Source organism: Colletotrichum jinshuiense, chromosome 4, assembly GCF_051148585.1.
Source record: "Colletotrichum jinshuiense chromosome 4, complete sequence".
Lineage (NCBI taxonomy): Eukaryota > Fungi > Ascomycota > Sordariomycetes > Glomerellales > Glomerellaceae > Colletotrichum > Colletotrichum jinshuiense.
This window is the reverse complement of record NC_139311.1, coordinates 2461523-2488122: the sequence shown is the minus strand read 5'-3', so window position 1 is coordinate 2488122 and position 26600 is coordinate 2461523. Positions and strand designations below refer to the sequence as shown.

At 53.4% G+C, this 26600-nt stretch overlaps 6 protein-coding genes across 6 annotated transcripts; 4 read left to right on the top strand and 2 right to left on the bottom strand.

Moving 5' to 3' along the window:
* Positions 1–502: 502 nt before the first annotated feature.
* On the top strand, positions 503–1632 carry EsH8_IV_000619 (mitochondrial carrier domain-containing protein; the record flags this gene model as incomplete). Its single annotated transcript, XM_083265509.1, has 4 exons — positions 503–519; positions 583–657; positions 733–1334; positions 1394–1632. 4 exons carry the CDS (start codon positions 503–505, stop codon positions 1630–1632), a joined length of 933 nt encoding a protein of 310 aa, XP_083124404.1.
* Positions 1633–1837: 205 nt separating this feature from the next.
* On the bottom strand, positions 1838–5403 carry EsH8_IV_000618 (kinase-like domain-containing protein; the record flags this gene model as incomplete). The annotated part of the gene is made up of 5 exons (XM_083265508.1): positions 1838–2945; positions 3800–4153; positions 4206–4693; positions 4745–4952; positions 5381–5403. The coding sequence occupies 5 exons, from the start codon at positions 5401–5403 to the stop codon at positions 1838–1840; spliced, it is 2181 nt and encodes a 726-aa protein (XP_083124403.1).
* Positions 5404–11281: 5878 nt separating this feature from the next.
* On the top strand, positions 11282–12574 carry EsH8_IV_000617 (PH domain-containing protein; the record flags this gene model as incomplete). The annotated part of the gene is made up of 2 exons (XM_083265507.1): positions 11282–11512; positions 11576–12574. The coding sequence occupies 2 exons, from the start codon at positions 11282–11284 to the stop codon at positions 12572–12574; spliced, it is 1230 nt and encodes a 409-aa protein (XP_083124402.1).
* Positions 12575–14367: 1793 nt separating this feature from the next.
* On the top strand, positions 14368–15618 carry EsH8_IV_000616 (uncharacterized protein; the record flags this gene model as incomplete). The annotated part of the gene is made up of 1 exon (XM_083265506.1): positions 14368–15618. One exon carries the CDS (start codon positions 14368–14370, stop codon positions 15616–15618), a length of 1251 nt encoding a protein of 416 aa, XP_083124401.1.
* A 482-nt stretch (positions 15619–16100) lies between these two features.
* On the bottom strand, positions 16101–18923 carry EsH8_IV_000615 (THO complex subunit 1 transcription elongation factor-domain-containing protein; the record flags this gene model as incomplete). The annotated part of the gene is made up of 5 exons (XM_083265505.1): positions 16101–16547; positions 16607–17509; positions 17566–17721; positions 17770–18582; positions 18642–18923. The coding sequence occupies 5 exons, from the start codon at positions 18921–18923 to the stop codon at positions 16101–16103; spliced, it is 2601 nt and encodes an 866-aa protein (XP_083124400.1).
* Positions 18924–19611: 688 nt separating this feature from the next.
* Positions 19612–24084, top strand: EsH8_IV_000614 (RNA helicase aquarius; the record flags this gene model as incomplete). Its single annotated transcript, XM_083265504.1, has 4 exons — positions 19612–19895; positions 19949–20436; positions 20490–23564; positions 23621–24084. The coding sequence occupies 4 exons, from the start codon at positions 19612–19614 to the stop codon at positions 24082–24084; spliced, it is 4311 nt and encodes a 1436-aa protein (XP_083124399.1).
* Positions 24085–26600: the final 2516 nt, after the last annotated feature.

Sequence of the window (26600 nt, the reverse complement as noted above, 5' to 3'; positions counted from 1 at the left end):
CCGCTGGAGCCCGCGAACCCTGCCAATTGGCGGCACCAAAGGCCGGGATCGGCAATGGCTATCCACGGCCGTACTGACTGAACAAGAAAATTCCCAATTTCTCTCTTCCGCGCGCGGAGCTTAGTGAGATACCCCCGAAGGAGAGTCAGTCATCCTCAATCCAACCCACCATATAACCCACATCATCTCACATCGCAACTTTGAATCTAGCGGTGCACAGTTACGGGAATGGGTTCCAGCTGAAGAATTGATAATGTAAGACTTGGAAAACTTTCATCTGCTGCGGCCGGTTGGATGTCGGCGCTCCACCATGTTCTCCTTGCTGACCCGCGCTATTCCGTCATTTTAGGTCCTAGCATTCCGAGATCGCGGTGTCACTCTTTTCTCTCTTACCACAACTCCGATTGCCGTTCGGGTCGCAATCCAAATTTCCAGCATATCCAACTCATTGATACCCTTTTTATTCTTACATTTGCGACGGCAAAAAACAAACACTGGCACTATGTCAACTACCCTAGGGCAAGTAACGGCGCGCTCGGCGGCATCTGCGAGGCCAGCTCAGTAAGCTAACCTTCGCAACAGCGCCTTCATCGCCGGCGGCATTGCCGCCTGCGGCGCCGTAACGGCCACACATCCCTTCGAGACTGTCAAGATCCGGTGCGTTTGAGCAACGCTCGCCCCTTCCCGCTTCCCGCCGCCGCCAATGCGCTGACCCCCCTACGACGTATGCAGAATGCAGTTGCAAGGAGAGTTGAAGGACAAGGGACACCAGCCGCACCAGTATAGAGGGCCCCTCCAGGGCGTGTCCGTTATCGTGCGGAATGAGGGTGTGAAGGGTCTCTACCGCGGTATTGGCTGCGCGTACATCTACCAGGTTCTGCTCAACGGCTGCCGCCTGGGCTTCTACGAGCCGATGCGCGAAACCCTGTCGACTCTCGTCTACAAGGATGGCAAGACGCAAAGCCTGGGTGTCAACATGCTCTGCGGTGCCGGGTCAGGAATCATGGGTGCCGCTGCCGGCAGCCCATTCTTTCTCGTCAAGACACGCTTACAAAGTTACTCCCCCTTCTTGCCTGTGGGCACGCAACACAACTACCGCAACGCCTGGGCCGGCATGACCTCAATCTACGGCGCAGAAGGCATTCGAGGACTCTACCGGGGTGTTGGTGCAGCCATGATCAGAACGGGCTTCGGAAGTTCAGTGCAGTTGCCCACCTACTTCTTCGCCAAGCGGAGATTAGTCCGCCATCTGGGCATGGAGGAGGGCCTTCCCCTTCATCTTGCTAGCAGTACCGTCAGCGGCTTCGTGGTTTGCTGCGTGATGCATCCTCCTGGTAAGCGCATGCGATGACGTCGGCTGTTGTATATTTGCATACTAATACGTCCCTGGTAGACACCATCATGTCGCGTCTGTACAACCAAAACGGAAACCTCTACAAGGGCGTCTTCGACTGCTTGTCCAAGACCGTCCGCACCGAGGGCTTCCTCGCCATCTACAAGGGCTTCCTGCCCCATCTCGCTAGAATCCTCCCGCATACCATCTTGACCCTGACCCTGGCGGAACAGACAAACAAGCTGATGAGAAAGCTCGAAGACCGTATCCTGCCGACGGCCGCTCTGCAAAACCCATGATCGGCATCGGATCTTGTACTTATCAAAACAGCGTTCCTTGCATATATGGAGTTCAAAATGAGCTGGGTAGATCGGGTGGACAAATAGTGGCCAGGATCGGCTCGCCGAGCATGTTTAGAGGGTATAGGGAGGAAAGGAGGCATAGAACGGCCAATGTTCTGCTAGAATCCGGAGGTGTTTGTTTGGGGACGCATCTCTGATTGATCTATCCATATACAGACCGCTCACACCCGTAACATAGTCGTCCTGCAGTCTGCTTCCGCATTTCGTCGTCGGGATCCTCCCCAATTTCACCCTTCCACCTGGCATCGCCCTGTTGATCCAGATCCATGCCACAGATCGCACACGCGTCGCCGTCGTTCTCTCGTGTGAGCTTGCCACTGGTACGAACGACGTTGGCAACCACAGAGGGATAGCTCTCCTCCACCTCCTCGAAGTACCGCGCCATAACATCCTCGATGCTGAGCTCCTTGTGAGACACAATCGTGCTACTGCTCGGCCCTGCGTCTTGAATAAGATCCTTCATGGAAGGCTTGAGCAGGCCCGTGTACGTAATGATCTCCCGCTTGAACACATCCCGTAGCAGATAATAAATCGGAAAGGTCGTCTTCTCCGTGCCCTTGGCGGCCTCGCCCTCGACAGCCTGCTCGCCATGACGCGGGAACGTTGTAATGGGAACCGGACCGTCATTCACCTGCCACGGCACCGCAAAACCCCGCCCCTTGGCCGTCTCCGCGAGGGTGACCTCTGCCAAGGCAGTTGTAGTGCTTCCCAGGAGCAATGCGTGACCGTTGCTCTTCAGGGCCAGCGACAGCAGGAGGTGTCGCACCAGAAGCCTCATGATGTCTACCCGCGATGTGACCGAAGGCAGAGCATCAAGGAGAGCACGGAGCTGCTGCGCGGGAGCGAGGTCTGCCTGTAGCATGGGCAAAACGGACCAGTCTATCGTATCCAGCGCGAGGGCATCACTCAGCGACACGCACTGCATAGACAAGTTGGGGAACCTCTCCTTGTACTTCTCCAGGAGCTGGCTTGCCGATGAGTCGGCGTCGGCTGAAGCGGGTGCGCTCGACAGATTGGTATCGATATGGACGACGTGCACCTCGTACGCGACGCGCAGGTTCTTCTCCTTGAGGCCTTGGAGGTTATTATCCAGCAACTGAACCAGCGATGCCGACGAGGGGCCAAAGGAGAGACCGAGGATATACTTTGCCCTCGAATTTTGTGTGTTGCCTATCCTATCCTTTGCCTCCTTGTACGGCTGGCCGAGGCGCTTGATGACTCGTTGGGCAATGTGTTGCTCATAACAGGTCCTGAGAGGGCGGTTAGCTCCCTGGGGCCGTGACACGGAACTTCAATAAATCTTTCAATACTCACTCGCAAAGGGGGTCCTTTCTCACAGTCAAGACGGTTGGCGTCTTGCATCGCCGGCACGGGCGTGGCTCTGCCTTGCCGCTCATTCTCAAAGATCGGGCCGCAATAGAAGATGGAGATGCAAACCCCCGCAAATCCGGAAGTCTTCTGGAATCTTATAAGCCCGCTTGCTTTCAAGTGTCTTGCCTGTGCGTCTTGCGAGTGTTTCCGCCTTTTCGGGTTGAGCACTATGTCCAGATATGTGTTGTTGATCCTTTGGTTGGTTGGTGAGGAAAACGTACTAGGTTCCGCCACCGAGGTTGACTCAGTTTCGGTGTGGTGTCGAATTTTTTTGGCTGAACTCACCCTTCTCCATTGCCCACTGGAGACTAGAGCCATGGACCGAGAACCTCATCTCAACCGTCCACAGGGCAAATAAGCAACTGCGTGAAATACCTCGAATGATGTCCCTCATTTATTATATTCGCTATGACTATTTTTGGGGCCATAATACTTCTGGCCAGGTAAGTTGGCTGTTTGTTGGTGCAGCACTGCAATTGGCATTGCACTTCACGGCTGAACCATGAATTTATTCCCGAATGAAAAAGACGATATCATACTGGGGAAGCAGCTATATTGTTTTCCGGTGGCTTTCCGGTATTTGGTGAGCCCTTCAATTATAACAACGGCGGGATAGGTAAATAGGTATTTTTACTGTCCATCATGATAGACAACTACCATACTCTGTATGTTCCCTTTAACTGTCTCACCTCAGCTTCGAGAAAACAGGCAGCCTAAAGGATGGTTCTCAAACCAGCCATGATTCTGCGCCCATGCATTCGTCACAATTTCTCGTCCCTCGGCAGCCACGCCCTGTATCTGCTCCGACGTACCCCAGTCCTGAACTGTAGTTCCGAAGCCGATGAGATGGACGCCAACATGAAGCAAAGTCCTGAAGGCAAATTCATCGTCAACAGGGCCGTAGCCGTCCACAAAACCCCTTATCAACCACAGCCCGGCGTCTATATCCTTGTAAAGCTTCAGCTCGTAGAGTTCTGCAATCATCTGGCCCAGGTCAAGGGGCGCAGAAGCAAGCTCGCACATCTCCCAGTCTACAACAAAAAGGCGACCGTGCCCAGTTTCCCAGGGGTTCTCGTTCAATAGGACACTAGCAAGTGGTAAGTGGGGGAATAGAAAGGAGGAGAAATGCAAGAACTTACTTCCCAGTCCAGAAGTCGCCGTGTATGACCTGCAGGCGCTCCTCGTCTTCCAGTTCTTTTGTTGTCTTGTCCACGATGGCCGCGAAGATATCTGCACATTCACCGAGGACAGATGGAAAACGTTCAACGGCGCCCGGAAGCCGTTGGTAATTCGCCCAATGTTTAATCGTCTGCATCTCCTTGTTCCCCGCTGCGATGCCGCGGAACTTGAGCTGCTCTGGCGAGTTGCTCCAGTCATGGAATGATCGGAGCCATTGTCCAATTACCTGGCCGATTTCTTGGCTTTGTGACTTGACTAGTTCAGAAGTTGGAGTGGCGAAGTGTTGTAGGACGTATTGCTTCAGACTTAGGGGGTTTGGCTGGTACTCCTGGACCTGCGTATTTGTCTCTTCATTGAAGTAAAACAGTTTCGGCGTCCCGACGCTGAGCTTAGCCCCAACATATGGCGGTAAGGCAGAAAGTTGTTGCAAACACGACTCCTCGACACGCTTGATGATTGTTAGCTATGACGAGGAACGACTAAAGGCTCGGGGGCTTACACATCGTGATTTGGGAAGTTTGAAGTCAGGGCTCTGGGCGACAAAGTCTTCGCCGTGCTTCACAGCGACTTCAGTGGTTCCATCGGGCAAGGGCTGCACCAATGTCGCATGGAAAATGAAATTCGTTGTCCCTCCGCTGAGGAGACGGGCAGACTCGAAGTGATATGGCGTGTTGGCCAATTCCGTTTGGATCTCTCTCAGAATGCGACTGGACGTGTTTTCTACTGTCATGGTTAAGGATAATTACCACTAACGGTCGAAAAATAGTGCGAGAGATTTGCCGCGAGGAAGCTGGTTGTGCTTATGACTAGTGGAAGTTGAGGAATAACAGCAATCCAATTTGTACTAATCAGCGTTATAGGTTGCACAATGTCCATCGACACCTAGAGGCGAGATTTTATGGAAGTTGAGACAAGTAATAGCTCATAGGGTTGAGATGGCCCTTGGCTACTGTCCTACGACCGAGGCAGGAATGGGAAGACCGCCATTGGCACACACGCAATGGCAGTCACGAGCTGCAGCCCAGGTAAACGCCGGATGACTCAGTCGCCGGGCAGTTTGACGCCCTCATATCGCGACATGTCTCAATTTGGATATCTGCGCCATAAACGCCATCAACAGAACGGGTTATCATACTTACCTAATATATTAATTAACATGCATTTAAATTAGATTAGGTATAGCTTTTTTCGACGTACAGGCCATACGGGGCCGAGGCATAGCACTCGAACGGGCATATTCTGGCCAGGAATCATTAAATCGCCATGATGGGTAGTGGGTCAAAAGCCATCGTGTGACTAACACACATTCCAAGATCTTCAGGCTCCCAAGTCATTTTGCAAGGCCATCGTCCAAGAAAAAGTTGACTTCCACTATTAGCAATTTGGGTACCATGACTGATGCGACCTCAAATACATCCGCGAACCCTCGTGTGTCGTTCTGTCGCCGGGAGTTGTTATTTTGGCTACCGTTCGTCCATAACCGTCTGGGTTAGGTATGATTACGTACGTTGGTCTCTTAAATGATTATCGATTGTAGGCCATCCTGCGAAACACGACCGTTGATATCTTTGCAACTATTTGAATGGCCAGACAGGAATGCAAATGCTTGATGTAAATTAAACTTTGACGGTCAAGACCATTGGCTGCGAAATATTGTTGGTTTCCATCAAGTGAAAGGGCCCATATAATATTTGACATCGGCATCGGCACAGGTATCTGGGCTAATAGACATGGACAGTATGTTCCTAGACGCAGATATCATTTGACACGACTTGAGCGCCATCCAACCTTCTTGAGGTCCACGGAACGTCGTGGCCGAGATTGAAGACACTGGGAGCAAGCGTAATTGAGAATTAGATTTTATCTCCAATCGATATCTGACCGCCTCGTTAGCTAATTGGTCAGAACACTTGAGAAACACTCACCATAATCTTGAAAATGGTAGCTGGGCAGAGATTCAAGACCGAGGGGCAGAAGCTCATCACTGGTAGATTGACCAACCTAAAAAAATGCATGCAATCCTCTTCCCCATCCCTCCCCGCGGCCAACTCATTGTATCCTATTGAGCAGTGACTGTGAAATTGACATTACTGATGTATACAGCATAGAGGGGGCGATGTGAAAGTTGCTTTCATTTTCTTTTAAGGGGAATGACAGCCGCTCCGTAACCCGATGCTAGCTGGACGACTTAAACTTCTCATGAAGTTGTGTCTCGTATCACGACGGGTGTCTTCAGCTCTCCACCGAAAATACCATCGTCGCTTTTGAAGCCGTGCAATCAAGATACTGTAAACCGACGTTGGGAGCCTGTATTCGAGGCATGTAAGCTCGAGGCATGTACTATGGACCTGGCGCCACCAACAAATGGGGTCTTTTGAACGTCTTCGACCACATCCACCAACAATGCCAACACTGCATGCATGGGTCGCCAAGTCGAATGGTCTGACCGGAGAGGAAGCTTCCTTCTGTTTGACTCCCTAAGATATTTATTTTCAATTCTACCCGTTTTTGATGCCATCATCTGCCTGTTGATTCTCGCCGCCGTTCAGCGATGAGCCTACCGCCATGGACGAAACATCTACAAACTCCGCGGCGGACGCTCCCGCGCCGTCTTCAAATCAGGCCACTGCCTCGATAGCTACTGCCTCAGGCTCATCGGCGGCCCCAACTCCAATTGAAGTCGACGAAATAGTCTTCACCGACGACGCTTGGGGCATTGATGACCACATCTCATCTTACACGATGTACTTACGTCCAGTGTCGTCAACTATCCGGAAGAGTACGGTCGTCGCTACCATGCCTTTCGGGAGGGATCGTACCAATTCCCAAACGACGAGATAGAGATGGCTCGGCTTGATCTTAACCATGTGTTAGTGGCCAGGACAATTGGCGCGCTATTTTTGGCTCCTGTCGAAGAACAAAAGATCCATCGCATCTTTGGCGTTGGGACTGGCACAGGCATCTAGGCGATTGAGGTGGGCGAACTGTTTCTGAACGCCAAGATCACTGGAATCGACTTGAGCGCCATCCAGCCAGACTGGGTCCCTAAAAACGTCAAGTTCCATATTGACGACGCAGAAAGCTCCTGGGTTAGAGAAAACAAGTACAACTTTATATTTGCACGGTACCTAGCTGCCTCAATAGGCGATTGGCTGAAGCTTGTGGAAAATGCATGTGCCGACTTGAACCCCAATGGCTGGGCCGAATTCCCAGACTGCAATCTACTTTTCGATTCTGACGATGGGACGCTGACAGATGAGTACGAGACTCTGCACCAGGATGCTTTAGCCTGTGATGTCTGCAAAATGGTCGGACGTGAGCCAAACCCAGGACCAGAGCTGTATAGATGGGTCACGGAAGCTAGGTTCCAGAATGTCGCCCACAAGCACTATAAGATCCCGATTGGGCCATGGGCCAAGGAGTTGCAATACAAGGACATCGGGACGCTAAACCTTGTCCAGATGTTGGAAGGGTTGGAGGGGTTTACTCTGAAGCCATTCTGTGGAGTTTTTGGGTGGTCAACGAAAGAAGTGCATATGCTACTCGCCAAGGTACGCAGGGAGATGACGCCCGGGGCATTCCATGCGTATATGAACTTCCATGTCGTCTATGGACATAGGGTAAGGAGCTAGGAGGACGAGTGATTCTCAATGCCAGCCGTCGATAGCCCATACGAGAGGCGGGAAACGTCGATTACCAGCCGAACACTCTTCCTCCCTCACCAGCTCGGTCTCTCGAAACATGTTTGGATTGCAGCAAGCTCGAGCTCGTTGAATATACCCTTGGCCCCTTGTTCGAGCGCCGCCACAAATGCAACGCACGTGAGAATAGCGGCCAGCCACCGGGCCGCACCAAGCTTGCGCACTAATGTATGCCGGGATTCGTGATAATAGTATCCATCCGTACCTTGTGTTGAACGCCACGAAAAAACCGACCCCAGCCGTGGTGTATGAGCTTATCCAAGCACCTCGCCGGTCTCTTAGTGCCCCTGGCAGTTCTTCTTTTTACCAGAACACGATTTCGTTGCGTATTGTACAGCAGCAGACCATCAATTCAACGGGAGGCTAACCGGAATATGCTCTGTGACCAGCGGGTATACACGGTAGAGCGTGGGTGTCGCGATCTTTGATCTCCCGTGCTGCTCGCTCACATGAACCGGTCTTGGCAAAGGGCCGGGACTGCTGTGCGCAAGTCGGACAAAGTAGGAGTATTAAGACATAACGTCGATGCAGGTGGAAATGAGCATCCCATGGGCGGACGTATGGAGAAAAGAAAACAAGGAAAGGGGCTCGGGCATGGGCGAAAGGTCTCGAACGACTGAAGTGTTCGGAAAACGCACGACGCCTAAGCGCGCTCGGTCGAGGTTCAGGTCAAGTCAGGGCGCTTGCTATGCAGTCTTTGCCGACGCGCCTTGGATTGCTTAATTTGATTGGGGGAACGGCCGTGAGCATGGAGGTACCAATGCTTATTCCCGCCTGATTACCTGTACCTGTATTTGTAGACGTATCCTTGAGCGAATTGGCCCGCCTTAAATATATGTATACATATATACACAAGGGTTGGCAGAGGAGAAGCTTCCCAGCGGTTGAGTCGGAATAAGGATAACGAACCAGCAGCATGTTCGGACCGTCAGGGACCAGTGCACAAAAAAACACAACACAAATCTCCAGACGTGCCGTGCATGGCACGAGGTGATAAGATGGGACGGGAATGATCTATTTCAAACAGGGCACCCGGCAGGCTGGCGGGTCGCTGGAGAGTTGCCAAAGATCCAACAGCTGGCATCCAATGCAGTGAGGAGCAGGAGCCACCATGAGACAACGGCCCCTTTATCTACTGTACGTATGGATACAAGAGTCCGGCTTGAATGGCTGGTTCGACGGGGATTGGAAGTTGCATCCCAACCACTCGTTCAAACAGCTTTCTGCAAGTGAAACGGGGCGGTGCTGGCCGCTCAGTGCTTCGCCCACTTTCTTGGCCCGTTGGCTGCCCTGGCCCCCCCGTCCCCTGACGAGGGTGGGTAAGTACTGTATTGCGTACACAACGAAGTACCTATCTGCTGTAGTCGACGGACTTGGGCTAGGCATGCACATGTATGCAGTCTGACACCAGGTCGGTGGTGAGGCTCTGGAACCCAAGTAAGACCAGAGTAGCCAAGTCCACCTGGCAGTTCTGCAGTTCAAGCGACTGTTGAATGATATGTGCGGCCTGTCAAGTGCGTGCGTGCCCTTTCCAAACAAGCCGGATGCTTCCATGGAATTGTTCCTCCAAAAACGCTAAGACATGTTGGTGACCAATTCGTCAATCCGCCAATTCACCCCATTCCCAACCACCACCTCTTCCCTGTCTCCCAAGCCTGTCACCCTGGAGGGCTCCTCTTCTTCTGAATTCGTCGTCAACCACTCATATTTGAGCCGGTGACCTGACCTGAACCCGAACTGGTACCGTCCTGGTCCAGCCTTCCATACCCCTCGGCGGGTTCCATGAGGTACTTACTTACACCCAGGGCAATGAAGCGCTTGGTAGGTGGGCGCATCTGCGGTGTTCTGCGCTGTCAGTGGGTCGTCTCTCAAATATGAGCGGGTTCCTGGTCTACACTACATTGGGTAAACGATTGTGACTGTGTACGGAGAAAGGGGATCGAGGTACCTTTTGGAGTTGGTCGTGGTGCATGAGATGAGACTTGATGGCTCCCCAAGTAGCGCAGCGCAGCCCCTGGGCTGGGAGCCATCTTCATCTCATCAACAATGCCAATGCAAATGCCAATGCAATGCATTGAAGGCGCCCCACGACCTAATTTGGTACCTCTGCGCCCATTCGTCCGTCTTCAGATGGAGCCTCTGTTTTCCTCAAGCTTAGCAAAGTTGAACCTGCTTTTTGCCTGCGACATCGCTGTGCCGATCAGCGCCCCCCTCAAAGCTTAAGTCGGCACCACCATACAATCGCGTCCGTCACTAGTCACCGCCATTGGAGCTCCCGGCTGCAAACGTGCGCCCGCATCGTCACTTGTCCCTCGCCTTATTGTTTTTTCCCTTCTTCTTCTTTGCTCCCGTACCTCCCGCTGGAACACGCAACATCCGCCCTTTCCTCTTCCCTCACTCGAACAAAGCGACACTACCATTGCCTTTGCTTACCATTAGCCCCTCGCCTTTTCCCGGAAAGGTAGCCTCAATTCCGGCATTTGATCTCGCCACTTTCGTCACTTGCATCCAGCTTCCCCGTCGCTCGTTTCCACTGCACAAAAACCCTCCCCCCCCAAACACACTAGCCTATTGCCGCTGGCACTACTTTCGGACTCTCACCGCATCTTACATTACTACATACCATACCGCTCTGCCCCATCACATTTCGTACATATCTCCCCTTGCGGTTAATCACTCGCCTCTCAAACTCGAGATTCTCCTCCTTTTCTTGGCATACCGAGTTTCATCGCCCAGATACCTTAGCTTTGGGGACTACATAGCCAACGCCCGTGCAAAAGGAGTTACTCGACAGAAGCTTCTCCTTCCCTCTCCCGTCCTTTCTCCCACGTCGCGCGACCTGTCTCGTCCCGTCTTGCACTCGTTTCCCATTTCAAGGCCCCGTCCAAGCATCTACCTACCCACCCATTTGTTTCTTTAAGCCTCCTCGCAAGGGGAGATCAGACCTGTCCCCAGTTCCCTACGGAGTACAATCCAGCAACACTGCAACATCAACCCCGAACAAGGGCTCAATAATAAAGCCACCAACACGCGACTTCCACTCGATATATCCACTTCCAGCCACCTCAACTTTTGCCTCGCCTGGCTCCGACCGTACCTTGCGGAATATACTGGGACCTTGCCCTGCGGACCCTGTTCAGTCACTCTTACCCGCCGCCGGATTTTTAGTTTTCTCTCGTTGTCGGCAACGCAACATCCAACTTTGCCTGATCTCTCGAATCATCCCCGAGCTTGCCTGTCGGAGCTTCGAATGGGAAACCCATTGATGCGCGACTGCACGCGACTGCTATACCACTTACACCCACGGAAGACCGCCACGGATTGTTCTCTTCATCATGACGATGGCTCAGTCGCAGGTCCAACTGCCCACTCCGCTCCTGGTGCCAAGCGTAGACATCTCCTCCATTCCACCGTCCTCGATTTCCCTCCCAACTGACGCCAATTCTCGGCTGCGGAACCGCTTGGCTCTGGATACTTACTCGTCACCCGTGAACCAAAATGGCAGTTTCGAGTTTGACCGCGTGGTGAAGAGCGGCTACCTGCAGAAGCGCACGCAGAAGACCAAGGTTTGTTTGTCCCACTGGCGCGGGCCCCTCGCGTCTTGCCGCTGTTTCTGACAAGGTGAACAGGCCTGGAAATCCATTTACCTGGTTCTGCGACCCAATGCGCTATCCATTTACCGATCCGACAAGGAGGACAAGTTGCGACACAAGCTGTACCTGGCTGATCTGACTGCCGTCGCTTTGCTCAAGGACCCCAAAAACAAGAGAAAGAACGTGTTTGGTCTGTTCTCGCCAGCGAGGAATTACCACTTTCAGGCTAGCAGCAGCGGCGATGCGGAGGAATGGGTCGAGCTGATAAGGAACCACGCCCGTGTCGAGGAGGAGCACGAGGAGCTGCTTCTCGCAAGCCCAGTCGGGCGACGACAGTCGTACATGGTGGTTCCCAGCTCTGGCCAAGGCAAAGACGCGGCAAGATCAGATAGGCTGGCGTCAAGCTCCCCAGAGCCACTGGAGCCCCCGGTGCCAAGGTTCGTAGGCTCGGACCGTCGCCGTCCATCGCAAATGGCGGATTCGGCTGGATATTCCGGCAACGAGCTCGCGTCACACTCTGACTTTTCCGACAACGACATCCAACGTATACAGGGCATGTCGATCGAGGACTTGGCGGTTCAGTCGCCGGGCGAAGGCTCGGATGGCCGTCCGGGTCTCGGGAACCGCAACGCGAGCCAGATTAGCGGCCTGAACCTCGAACAGGACCCAGACCGTGTCATCTGGCAAGGCTGGCTCTGGTTTCTCCGGAGCAAGGGCGGCGTGAGGCAGTGGAAGAATCTGTGGGGCGTACTCAGGCCACGCAACTTCATCCTCTACAAAGACGAATCAGAGTACACGGCACAGTTCATTAGACCCATGTCAACAATTGTCAACGTGGTCGACATCGACCCCGTGAGCAAGACCAAGAAACACTGTCTACAGCTCATCACGGAGGAGAAGAGCTACCGATTCTGTGCTCACGACGAGGAGTCGCTTATTCACTGCCTGGGCGCGTTCAAGAGCTTGTTCACCAAGCGACAAGAGCTTGAAACACGGGTCACTGCCGGAGGAAACCAGTCCACCACTGCAGCATAGAGCTGCACGCACACCTACTATACTTAGCGGCCCACGTAATTGTCTTGCAAGCGGGAGTTTTGCCGCAGTCATACTTTTTTCTTTTGTTCACGACGCATGACGCTATGATGTATATGGGGCTCCATGGAGCCGAGGAAGACGTTCTTACTGGGGAGCTTATCCAGTTGTCGTTCATGGTCCAAAATGGAGGAGATAAGGGGTTGCGTGTTGACGCATTCCTTGGTAGAATTGGGCAAGGTCTCACTATTATGGATAGAGCCCATATGGGCAACTGTATGGTGGGCATGGCAGTATACCCTAATGTGGTAACAAGGCGGACTGGGGCTGCCGAACGTCCCAAGATGAAGGGACTGTTGATGAATAATGATCAAAATGAATAAATATTTCTAAATATCAGTTGCCGCGGCGTCGTTTGAGTGCGTGATATTGATTAGAATAAGGTCGCTGGGTTGGTCCTCGTCGAAAGCCAAGAATGCAGCGAAATGATCACGGTCTCTGGTCATTGGTAAGTCGGTAATTCCGTCGGTGAGTTGGGGAATTAACCAGCAAGCCAGACCGGGCAGGTGTCAATAAATCGACGATAGCTCCGGCCGAGTGTACCAATGGTGTTAAAGAAGCATCCTGGAGGTCTCCTACGGGAGGACTGTGGCACTAGAAACACAGGAAGGGGGAAATGTATGGCGAATGAGAGAGGCGCAAATGGCCCAAGCCCCGCGGTCAGCTCGGTCGGGTGACGTGGGGCTTCTTCGGACGGTCCTATCGCGCGGCCGCCCGGGCCACATCCACACCACCCATCGGCTTCTTCGACGCCACCTCCACCTTGTGCTGTCGACCACATCCCCGCCCCCGGCTTGTCTTTATTAATGCCGTCCCTGACCAAGACGTCCAATCACGCGCCATAACGGCCATGTGCCCAGTATGTCTGCCCCCTGCTTCCAACGAGGGGAGATACGACGAGCCACCGGCATGCTCTTCGCCCTCTGTCTCGATCGGCCACAGACCCGTCTGTTTCTGAGAGTCGACTTAACTTATTTCATGTCGAATAAGGGGTGTTTCCTTGCTGTTTGGATTTAGATGGCGTCCCGCCAAAAGAAGACGGGCTGCGACCCTACATCGTTTGCCGCGCCGAATCAGTTTTTTCATCCCAAGGACCTGACGGGTTGGATTCTCCATGTGGACGACTCCTGGAACGGGGTTTTCTTCTTTTGTGCTCGTTTTCGTTTGCCGGGACATACTAAAGCAGGGCAATGTGTGTAGGGGAGGCATGGGTGGTTACGGCAAGGTCGCGTGCTGTGTCCAACGCGTGCGGATCGAGTGACTATATCTTGCCGACTTGCCGCCCCTCCATATTCACCGCCAGGGAAGGGGGGGTACCTTGTGAAATTTCATCGCGAAGCGTGCTGTCTGCTGTTCGTCGTTTGTCTCTCTTGTGTTTCTCAGCTGCCCTTCTTTTTGGGGTTTGACACGACGTCCTCGTGGGCTCCGAGACTTGGCCAAAACCCCAAAGACTTGACAGTGGCCGTGCCTGACAACCCGAGATGTTCGGCATCTGACTGATATCCGCTCTCTCGCTCCTACTTTCAATCGCTTTTTGCTCTGTTTCTGCTCCCTTCATAGCACTTTGTTTGGGGTTTGTGCCTTGGCTGTCCGAGTTGGTAACGCCTTTGAGATCTACAAACAGGACTAGTACCTCTATACCAACACACACTCCCGGTAATTCAAAACCAGTTGCCGTGAAAGACTTCAACAGCGACGACATTCGTTTTGCTCGCCAAGCCCAGCAACGCGCCGCCATGAGGCTTATCCTCCGCCTCTGGGCCCTCTGCAGCCTCATCCTCCACGTCCTCGCTCAAAAGCCGCAACTCCCCCTCTTTTCAACCTCTCGCTGGATCACAGACTCATCCGGCCACCGCGTCAAGTTCCGCTGTATCAACTGGGCCGGCCATATGGAAATCAACCTCCCCGAAGGCCTCCACAAGCAGCCCATCGAGTACCTGGCCGACTGGATTAAGCAAGAAGGCTTCAACTGCGTCCGCCTCACCTTCTCGACCGACCACGCCCTCAACCCGGGCGTCGCGGTCCGGGACTCGTTCGTCAACGGCGCCAAGGCCGCGGGCGTCCCCGAAGCGGACCTGTTGAAGCTGTACGGCCAGGCCGTGCAGAAGAACCCGTTCCTGGCGGATGGGAACGTCACGCAGCGCGACGTCTTTGCCAGTGTGATTGACGTGCTGTGGGAGAGGGGCATCATGACCATCCTCGACAACCACGTCAGCAAGGCCAGCTGGTGCTGCAACCTCGACGACGGCAACGGGTGGTGGAAGGACGCGCGGTTCTACTGGGCCGCCAACAGCCGCTACTTCGACACCAACGACTGGCTCGCCGGCCTGCAGCAGGTCTCCCTCTGGGCGAAGTCCAGGCCCGGCGTGGCGGCCATTTCGCTAAGGAACGAGCTCCGGGCGACATGGACGCAGATCCCCTTCGCCGCGGACCAGTGGTACGGCTATGTCACGCGGGGCGCCAAGGTGGTCCACGAGGCGAACCCGGACGTGCTGGTCATCATCGGCGGGCTGAACTCCGCGACAGACTTCTCGCCGCTCCGGACTCGAAGTCTGGACACCGCGGCCTGGGCGGGTAAGAACGTGTGGGAGGCGCACAGCTACAGCTTCACGGTCACGACGCCAAACTTTGGCGACTGCAACGTGGAGAAGACGGAGTACGGCGCGCTCTTCGGGTTCGTGCTGGAGCAGGGCAAGGGGTACACCGGCCCGCTGTTCATGTCCGAGTTCGGCGTCGCCATGGTTGGCGGGCCGGAGTCTGGGCTGTCGGCCGAGGACCATGCGTACCTGACTTGCCTTGTGGGCTACCTCGAAGGCAACGACGCGGATTGGGCGCTGTGGGCGATCCAGGGGACGTATTATGTGCGGAACAAGGTTGTCGACTTTGACGAGACGTGGGGCGCGATGGACCGCGAGTGGAAGGAGTGGAGGAACCCGGCGTTCAAGGGCATGCTGGGGAATATCTTTTCCATTACTCAGGGGCCGTAGGATGGCTCTTGGGTAGAGGAGGGTGGGATTGTATCCGGGTTGCTGGCGCTAGAATTGGAGGTTGAGATATCCTGTGTAGAGTTGGCCCACGCGCTGGGCCGCGATGATACGTCTCTTAATATCAGTGTTACACATTTTGATAACGCAGGCGGATGGGTATCTGCTGAAGATCAGCTCCTTGAACACCTCAAGATAAGAGCCTGAAGGGGACATTCCGTAAGCCCAAACAACGAACTTCCAATGCGGGGTTTATCTACGCTTGTGCGGATACACAGGACGGCATGATGTAGGAGTCAAGATAAACTTGAATGATTTTTTTTGAAAGTGTGGTTAGACCAATCAATGCATGTCATCTTTGATTGCGCTCCAGAACAGGAGATCGATAAAAGTATCCGGGTATCAAAGCATTTCTACCAAAAGTCTCTGCCACCGAGCCCCCACGTACGCCAATCCGCTAGGTTATGATCAAGTCGCAAGATGGCCTAGGACATTTCCTCTGCCTCCTTTACCTCACTAGCCTCCTTGGCCTCCGTAGAGCTCTCAACTATTTCGCCCTCCTTAACTTCCTGCGATTCTTGAGGTTCCTGGGTTCCTTCAGCTGGCGCGTCGGCCATGGTCGCATCAACTTCTTCCGCCGCTTCGCTGTCCGGCTTGCCATTTATGAGCTTCGACTCTTCATTGACTCCATATATGTGACCCTCAAGACTTTTGAAGGTGGCTTCGAGATCCTCGTTTATCAGGATCAAGTCAAAGCCCTCCTTTGATTTTGACCCCGCCTCCAAGTATAGTCCCGCTTTAGTGAGAGCCTCTTGCACGATGTCATCACTTTTTTCGGCCTTCTTCAGTCGTTCTTCTAGGGCATCCGTGCTGGGGGGCAGAAGCAGAATGAGCCGTGCCGAGTAGCCAAGGTCCCGAACTTGCTGAATAGCCTATGCTTTGGTTAGTTACAGGGTCTTTCGCGGACTGGCCGCTTCTCGAAAACTCTTACCTCATTGTCCATAAACATAACCGGAACCTTTCCTCCTTCAACGACCGCCTCTACTGCCTTCAGGCTCGTGCCATAATCCACGTCATCAATGGTCGTGAACTCCAGCAACGCATCACCGTCTCTCAATACGTTAAAGGGCTGTTTTTCGACGAAGTAAAAGTGCTGACCCTCGACTTCGCTTTCCTGAGGCATTCTAGTGGCATGTCGAGGTACCCGCGTGAAGGCACCCGGGCGTCTGTTCGCAAGAAGACCGAATAGTGTTGCTTTGCCGACACCAGGTGGTCCTGATATAATAATTGGCCGTTTGTCTTCAGGAATATTGTCGCTGTTGACTGCTTCTTCTGCAGCTGCCTCAGCCTCATCTACATCCACTGGCTCTTCAAACACCGCGTCGATCTTTTCCGGGTCATCGATCTTATCGAACAATGCCAGTCTCGATTTGCTCGCTATTCTGAGGGCCCGCCAGCTTTTGCTGGCCTTACTCTCGATGGCAGCGGCTTTGGTTTGGTTGTTTGTCGGCATCTCGATCTCGAAGTCGTCATCGGCAATCTTCCTCTTGAAGCTATCAAGCTCTGGTAGGCTATATCTTTCTTCGGCTTTGAGTTTCTGCATGGCAGTTTCCCCATCGCCGTCTTCCAAGAAACTAAGCGACAAAGAACCCATTGGCATAGGTCTCAGACGCTTCTTCGTCATGATGCGCTGAGCTGTCTTCTTAGCTTCGAGAAACGTTTCCGGAGACACTGCTGGGAGCTCTATTGATGGGCAGTTCTCAGACTTCCAGCGGATCCAATTCTTATCTCTGGCGAGGACTGTCTCAACCACTCGGCTGAAGTACGGACCATCAACGCCATGCTTGAGATACTTCTCGACAATTGTCTTTTTCATTTCCGTAGCCCACTTCGTCTGTTCAGCGGTTAGCTCTGTATTTCAAGCCCTCTTCCGCCATCATTGTTGCTTACATCTTCATCACTCAGAACTTGACCAACATAGATCACTGACTTATTCTGGGCATTGCCGGCCAGTTTTTCCTTTGTTTTGCTCGACAAAGACAGGAGAAAGTCCATAATTATCAAGGCCTGGACAAGAATGTGTCTGCGGAATGAAGTATCGCTCATCTGGCCAAGTTAGTACGTGACTATCCAAGGGCATGGGACAAAACTTGCCTCAAGCTCGAAAAGATCTCGGCTGGTGAGATACTTGGGGTTGTAGGAATTTGCCAAGTCGTCTTCTTCCACATCCTCTCTTTTCCTCTTCAAGCTCCGCTGCGCGTCATCCGCCGCCTTGGGTGGTCTCTGCCCTTGCTCATTCTGAATCGTCCGGAAAGACGTCATGGTCGCCTCCAAGCCGCGTTTGAAGCTCTCCAGATTGGCAGTATCAAAGAGTTTTTTGGGCTGGCTGAAGGTCTCTTGAAGAGACCAGAATAGGGGATACAAGGCATCGGGTTCGAGTGGCTGGTCGGGCTGTGCCGGCTTCTTCGCATCGAACGACACGGCCTTTGTCTGGGATTTTGAGTCGGCGTCGGTATTTCCATTCTGGCTATCCACATCCATCTGCTCCGTTGGCTCCTCCGTCTTGGTGCTGACAGTGTCATACACGGTGACGTTCTCGACATGGTATTCTCCTCGCAAGTTAACGGAGCTCTTGTCGCCCAGGGGAAAGCTCTGAAACATGAATATAAACACCCGACCACAGAAAGCAGTGTCCTCTGCGCGAGATAGGCGTCGCAGAAGTTCATTGCAACTGCGCAGAATGACCAGCTGCTTCTGCTTAAAGTGCTTTACGGTGATTCTCTCGCGCCTCGACTCAAGAAAGTCAAAAATCTTGCGGCAGCCGGCAATCGTCTGGCTGTCCAGTAGTTCTTCTACCAGCCAGAAAAGTAGGGCCGGGTCGCACTTTTCTTCGTCGGACAACACCGCGAGGAGGTCGAAAAGGTTCCAGACCTTGACGAAACCCGGGGATTCAATGGTTGTGGTGGCCTACATGTACCGGTTGTATATTAGTTGAGCTCTGGTGATGATCGATGAATTCGACGTACAATTAGGTTGCTGAACGTGTCTCGTACAGCAGTTTCAATGGTTGCAAACTGCTGTGCCTTGTTCTGTGTCGCAATGCCAGCACCATTCTCCTTGGGTCCAGGGGTCGCAAGCACGTGGGCAAGTTGGTCGTCCAGGTCACCGAAGTCTTCCTTTTGTAACGCGGGATCGATTGTGGGGGTAGATTTGACTTCCATTGAGCGATTCAATAGTTGGTTGAGCATCTTTGCGAACGCGACGACCCCAGGCACCTCGTGGCGCTGAGGCGTGATGACGGCTGGCATCTTGCGATCTGTCGAAGACGTTGCGCTTAGTTGGCCAGAAGCAAGGGAAATCGAGACAGTTCTGCCATGAGCTGAAATCGTTTACGGTCGATTGATTTATAACCACGCTTCGGGATTTGGAGGGAGCAGGGCCTTTGTCTGTCGAGATTGTCGTAATGGCGAGTGATGCGCAAGGCTGGAGAATCGAAAGAATCAGCCTGCTTGAGCTTCAGGTACGTATCCAAGCAAACATGGTGGAGGTCAAGGCAAGGCAGGGTAGGTAGGACTGGGTGCATGTGGGTCGTTGGGACTGGGCGGACGCGCTAGAAAAGGCGCCTCTTCAAGCCGTCCAATAATACACCACCCGTGTGTTTAGTAGCCAGTACCACTGAGGCTCTGTCGGAAGTTCCCAGCAGGCAAGACAGCAAGCAAGCAAGCACCAGCACCAGCCAACCCGGGAGAAAAAAAAAAAAAACGATCGCGTCGTCGCGTGGGGGAACTGGAACCAGAACTTGGATCTGCGAACTGCCCGAAATGCAAGGCTGAAATTTTTGGAGGTCCCCAGAGCCCAGAACATCGCATCACTCCCAACAATTGCGCGCGTGCGCATCGAGTTTTCCACAGCAAACCGATACCTGCCTCGTCCTATTCCCTCGGCATGCGATCGCGAACATTGGCGCCAACTTTATCCTGAGCTAGATTGACCAACATGCCAACGGCTAAGAGGCAGAAGAAGAGCGGCGAGGCTCAGGCTGCGCCGTCGACTCGATCCAAAACCAAGGCCACCGGTGAACGGCCGACGGTCGCCGACATTGAGGGGGAGAGCGCCTTTGCCCAAATCGCCAGAAAGCATTGGCTCAAGACTACTAAAAGATCGGCCAAGGTCAAAGTGAAGAACGATGTTCTCAAGCAAGAGATTTGGGACGTCTTGGAGCATGATGGCTTTCCGTATAAGTCCATCCTGACCTTGGAAAGTTTACAAACACTTGAGAGGTACGTTTAGTCATTGCTTGATATGATGTTGTGCTGACTTGTATATTTTGCAGTTATCTCTGGCCCGGGTATACAGACGAATCCTCCAACCATCATGTTTTGTTGGTAGTTCTCTTGGTGAATGTGAAGCGGCGCGAGCAACTCGACACATGGAGCATATTTGAAAATCGGCCGGACGATTTTTCGAGTTTGTTTCGCCGCGTTCTTTCTATGACTCTCGACCAGACACTGTCGCCCACCATCAGAACGCACTTGCTATCCTTCCTGATAGCAGCCTTCCAGAGCTTGGATTGTGCCATTGTAAGAAAAGAGTGCGCGCCCTTGGTCTCCATTTCGATATGGCACAGTCTTTCGACGGAGGAGCTGCGCGAGGAGAAACTCGAACAGAATGCGCATGTAAAAAAAGCATGGCGAGCAGCAGCAAAGAGATACGATGCTGCCGACGACGCCACGAAGGCTAAGCTGCGGTTTGACCGCTCATGGCTCTACACCTTGATTCTGCATTTCTTGAGTCTGATATACACGGAAAATGCGAAGCCAGGTAAGGAGCTACACCCGTTTGGGTCCCGGCACCCGGTTACTAACTCAGCGCAGACCAAGTTCTTTACTGTGAGCGTCTCGTCGAGTTCTTGACAGACTTGCAAAGCCAGCTCCCGACGCGACGATATGTCAACTCTCTTCTACTTGACCTTCATGTGTTGCCCGCCATGCGTCTATCTCCCATGTTCAATGACGAGGACAGCAGCCTTTTGCGGGACCTTAATGCGCTTCTTCGCCACTACACATTCTTTACGATTGATGACCAGACAGGTGCGCAGCTGAGTCGCACCGAAGCATACGACAAACATTGCTCAAACCTTTCAAGACTTCAAAAGACGTCACTAAAGCACTTCAAAGACAAGCTGACAGTCTTGGCGTTGTCGAACTACGGTTCCATTGACAAGAGGGACGAACTCTCTAGCCTCCTGGACCCTCTTACTGACGAAGAGGTTGTGGAGTTGGCTCGATTGCTTCGTCTTCGAACCGTCTATCCCGAGTCCTTGGGAGTGAGCACCGACAGGAAGTTTCTTATCGAGGCTGTGCTTACCACCTTTGAACGACGGAAAACATTTCAAGAAGTCGCTCGCGATATCAGCTTGGTTCCCACCGAGCAGTCTCTGTTTGAGAACAACGTTATGAGAACGGACAACTACGACGGGTCCCATCCTTTGGCTTTGCCCAAGCTGAATTTGCAATATCTATCTGTTGGCGATTTCCTATGGAGGTCGCTGATTTTGTACCGTGCCGAGTCCTTTTACGGCATCAGGAAAGATGTGGAATCAGCCATCCGGCGTCTTCGACCCGAAAGTCGGAAACCGGGAGAAACAAGTTTTCAGGGGTTCTCCAAGATGGCTTTGCCAACCTCGAAACCTTCAATCCTCGAAGTTGTACCAGCACTTGTGGGAGATGACAAACCATCTTTGGTACGGGCGGAGATTTCAATTGATGTCCGCCGTCTGAATGATGGCATACGGCGTGAATGGGACTCGCTGAGACCCGATGACGTTGTTTTCTTACTAGCTATCCAGGCGCCCGTTACCGACAATACTACTAACGGAGACGGTGCACACTCGGAAGCTGAGAAGCTTGGTGTTGTGTCAATCCGAACTGCCGAAATCATTCAGATCACAGACGACAAGGGCAAAGTGGTGCGGGACGGCGCAGGCCACTATGACAGTCGTCGCAGACTGCAGTTAAGGTTGGATTCTAGGACATATGCCGCTGACGCTGAGCGCTCATTGGCGAACCCACCCGAGGCGTACGAACGAATCAACGTCGTTATGCGTCGCAGCGGAAGGGAAAACAATTTCAAGCCAGTCTTGGAGTCAATCCGCAGTCTTACCCTTTCCGAGGTACCTATAGCCTCATGGTTTCACGAGGTGTTCCTTGGCTATGGCGACCCTGCTGGAGCAACCTACAAGCAGCTGCCCAACCGCATCAAAACGATCGACTACCGCGACACCTTCATGGACTGGCAGCATCTTACTGGGAGCTTGCCTGGCCAGATTGTTGAGCCCAGAGACGACGTTTCTGGTAGCTTTGGGCCGCCCTACATCTTGGAGACGACTGAGCGTCAAGTAGTCGAGCCACCGTCAAAGCCTTCTAAGAAGCGCCGCCGGGATGTCGAACCTGCCCTATTGGCCGATGTCGAGACTGTGAAGGTATCGACGTATAAACCGCCAAACATGGGCCCGTATCCCGTCGATGCGCCAAAGCTGAATAAAGTGCGCTTCACCCCAGCGCAGATTGAGGCGATCACATCGGGAACGCAGCCTGGACTCACCGTCATCGTGGGACCACCTGGGACGGGCAAGACGGATGTCGCAACGCAGATCATCAACAACATTTACCACAATTTTCCGGAGCAGAAGACCCTGCTGATAGCACACAGCAATCAGGCCCTCAATCAACTATTCGCGAAGATTGTGGCCCTGGATATTGACGCACGCCACCTCCTCCGCCTTGGACATGGCGAGGAAGAACTCTACACAGAAGGCAGCTTCAGCAAGCATGGGCGAGTGGAGTCTTTTCTAGAAAACCGAGACCGATACCTGCACGAGGTCAATCGTCTAGCCGCCAGCATCGGAGCGCCGGGTGCACATGGCAACTCCGCGGAAACCGCCGGCTATTTCAACTCAGTGTACATCGAGCCGGCCTGGGCGAAATTCACGGAGGCCACCAAGCCAGAGGAGACTACTGCCGCCGATATTGTGGGAGCCTTCCCCTTCCACCAGTTCTTCTCGGACGCTCCCCAACCTCTCTTTCCACCCGAGGCAGATCGTGACAGTATCCTTGAAATCGCCAACGGGTGCTACCGGCATGTCGCAAAGATATTCTCGGAACTGGCCGATGCGATGCCGTTCGAAATCTTGCGTCGCGAAAGGGACAAGGCAAATTATCTGCTCACCAACGAGGCCCGCATTATTGCCATGACATCCACTCATGCAGCAATGAGACGTGGTGAGATTGCATCGCTCGGATTCCACTACGACAATGTTGTGATGGAGGAAGCTGCACAAATCACCGAAATCGAGAACTTTATTCCGCTCGCCATGCAAAAGCCACAGAAAGGACAAATGGGTCTGCAGAGGGTTGTTTTGTGCGGCGACCACTTCCAGAACTCCCCAGTTATTCAGAGCATGGCGTTCCGTCACTACGCAAACCTCGAGCAGTCGCTCTTCTCGCGACTAGTTCGTCTCGGCGTTCCAACAATCGCCCTGGACCAGCAAGGCAGAGCCCGCCCGTCCATCGCCAGCCTTTACCAGTGGAGGTACCCCAAGCTGGGCAACTTGCCACACGTGGAGAGCGAAGGTGAATACCTCGCAGCGAATTCAGGGTTCAAGTATGACTACCAATTTATCGACGTGCCTGATTACAAGGGACGCGGAGAGACGGAACCCACTCCCCATTTCATCCAGAACCTCGGAGAGGCTGAATATGCTGTGGCCGTATATCAGTACATGCGGCTTCTGGGTTACCCGGCGTCGAAGATTAGCATTTTGACGACATATGCCGGACAGCGAGCCCTGGTGAAAGACGTCTTGGCCCACAGATGTGCCAACAAGGCGGTCTTTGGCATGCCCAAGGTTGTTACAACTGTGGACAAGTACCAGGGCGAGCAAAATGACTGTAAGTACTATAGTCCCCAAAGGGAGAAGCTTGGACCGAAACTAATTGTGTTCTAGATATCATTTTGTCGTTAACTCGTACGTCGAGGGTGGGATACCTGCGTGACATTCGTCGCATGACGGTTGCTCTCTCTCGTGCTCGTCTCGGCTTGTACATCCTTGGCCGTCGCGAAATTTTCGAGGCATGCTACGAGCTCCGACAAGCTTTTGAGCAGCTTCTTTCCAGACCCGACAAACTCATGCTGGTCACCGGCGAGCTTCACCCAACGGAGAGGCTCCTAACTGGTGATGTCAAGGCAGAGGTCCCCGGGGAGGTTTGCATGGAAGGAGTGGAGCACCTTGGGCAGTACGTGTATGAGATGACCAACACCAAGGTCAAGCAGCTGCAAGCGGAGGGCGCGATACCGGGCGGCAGCGAAATGGAGATTCAGGAGACGCCCCTGGACGTCGTAGTTGAGGTCGAAGAGGATGAGAATGACGCCGAGGTAGAGGCCCCTCAAGATGTGGAGCAGGAGCAGTAAAGGAAGACGCGACAGGAAATCATAAAACGCCTGATAGACGAGTTGCGATGAGATGCCAGCGTCTTGATAAGCACGATTCAAGTGGGGGGGGGGGGGGGGGGGGGGGGCGCGAACTTCCAATGTGTAGAATAATGATGCGGGTTGGCTCTTGTTTTCTGTATCTAGGAATCTGGGATGAATAGGTAACCGGGGGAAAAGGTCCAGCATGGACCAGCAAAATACATCCATGGCCACGTCCCTTTGTATTAACTGCAGTGCGTGCTTGCGTAAATTTTTATTTATTTGGGCTTTCCGGAATAGGATACCCCAGGTCCCTGCACAACGCGAGAGTGACAAACAGCACGCGGAGTTTTGGAACAACTCATGGAATACCTGACGTTGAAAGTACGGCAGCTGGATGGTCCCGCTCCAAGAATGGGGCGACGAACGAGGAACGGACGGAGTTAGAGGATCGAGAGGAAGAGAGAGAGAGAGGGGGGGGGGCCCTGGCACACTTTGTAAGCCTTGGGCCAGTACTGGTACTGCACGTTCTAGGGAAGGGGGAAAAAAGGGCCGCCGTCTGTCCCCTTCCCCTTCCGTTTGGCCTCTTTTGTGTGTATCAAGTTCTACAACTAGCGGAAGATGCGGAAGAGCCGCCCGCGGGGTGGCTGTGGTTCGTAGTAGGCTTGAGGAGTAGTCCAGCCACCCACCGGGGGGGCCGCACGGTATGTACGGTGACGACAGACGCTGCAGCAGGGAACACTGCAGAGGATCACTTTGGGGCATGATGAACAGGGACGGAACAGGCTCGAGTGAGCAATGGCAACGCCAATGGCGCAACAGAAGGGTGAGGGGAGGCCCGGGAGTGGCAACGGGGTCTCAAGCCCGAGGGTTCGGGGGGGGGTCTCTCTCTTCCTCTCCCACTGGGGCGATGAATGACTGCATGTGTAGGTGCTTGAAACGATGCTGACGGATGAGTCAACCGCAAGAGTCACCCAAGGTAGGAGTCTGCGTATCATTACGAAAGGATGCGAGGATGTACAGGAGGGAGTCACTCTGTTTGGCAGCTGGCAAGGGAAGGCTGAATGAAGTCAGAGGCCTGGTGTGGCGACAGAGCGACACAATGGCAATGAAGTAGAGACACACAAAGAGAAAGATAAAGAGAGAGAGAGAGAGAAAGAAGGAGAAAACATGATGCGGGTAGGGGCAGGGAGATGTGTCGCTCATGTCGCCCCAAACATGGAGTGACAGACTCTTTCGCAGCTCTCCACGTCTACAATAGTGCTCCCGTCATTCAGCATGCTCGCGCCACCCTATCCTGGAACGGGAGTGGGATGGAAATGGAGAAAGATAGAGAAGGGGGGAGAGGGGAGAGAGTAAGAGAGAGGGCAGCACCTGTAATTGGACATTGGACACACGACATACATCCGAGTGCCTCATCTCTCTCTTTCTCTGTGTGTCTCACCCACACGGAGCTTGCCCACGTTCATCTTAGGTTTTGTAATTAGCTGACTGGCCATGGCGGCACCTCCTTTCTTCTATCTGGTGCCTGGGGGTTTATGGTCTGCCCAAGGCCGTTTGTTCGGGGCCAACTGCTTTTTTTATTTTAGCGGCGACGCGTCTTGAAGCGCGCGTGTTGACACTTATTGGTCAAGTTCCTCAGCATTTGGGCCTGTACCAAATAATGAAGAGGCGAGCCGAGGGGTGCCACCAAGCTTGTTTTCTTGGAGAGATTCGGTGCTCAGGTAAACAATAAGAGGAGACGAGGGAGGACATGGGATGGCTCACAAGACGCCAGACGGTGGATGGATGACTCTCATCCTCCATCTAACGTCGAAGCTCATCCAAATGAATGCGACGCGACGGGGCAAACAGCGCGCCCATGTCGCGCCACGCCACGCCATGCAATCAATTAACGACGGTTGCCTCACCTCGATCCTCACCTCACATTGTTAATCACATTGTTAACGAACAGCTCCCCTTCCCCGGTGACGAGAACTATTAGCGTGTTTTATTTCTTTCGGGTTGGTCTGTGTCGTCTGTTCTTTCCATGCCGGCAAACCAGGGTTATAGGGCCTTGTCCTGTGATGGGGCCCGGTAGGGAAATGGCAGATCCCACGCAAGACGGGGCATCGAGACCGGAAATGGGCACACGGCGCACCTTAGAGCATGCACGCGTCCCGGAATTACCATCTCAAGTCTCCTTTCCCCTTCTCATTTGCCCATGGCTTCCTGCGCGTCGACACGTGCGATGGGGATTGATGGGAAAACGATGCCGATTCGGGGGTGGAGTCATGGGCGGTTTCTTTGGGGTTCCCACACCGGTCAAGATGCGGTCGACTCATAGGAGGACGGTCTACTATGTAAGATGTGGTGGTGAAGACAGGTGGCGAGGACAGTGCCGGTGGCCTCGCCAGAGCTCCTACGTGTACATGCTGAGTTCTCGCCAAGTGAGCTCACTCTTCCTGTGAGTAATATCCAGCAGCCTATTCACAATGACTGCAACGTGTTCATCAGTCGGAGTTAAGATGCCGAGG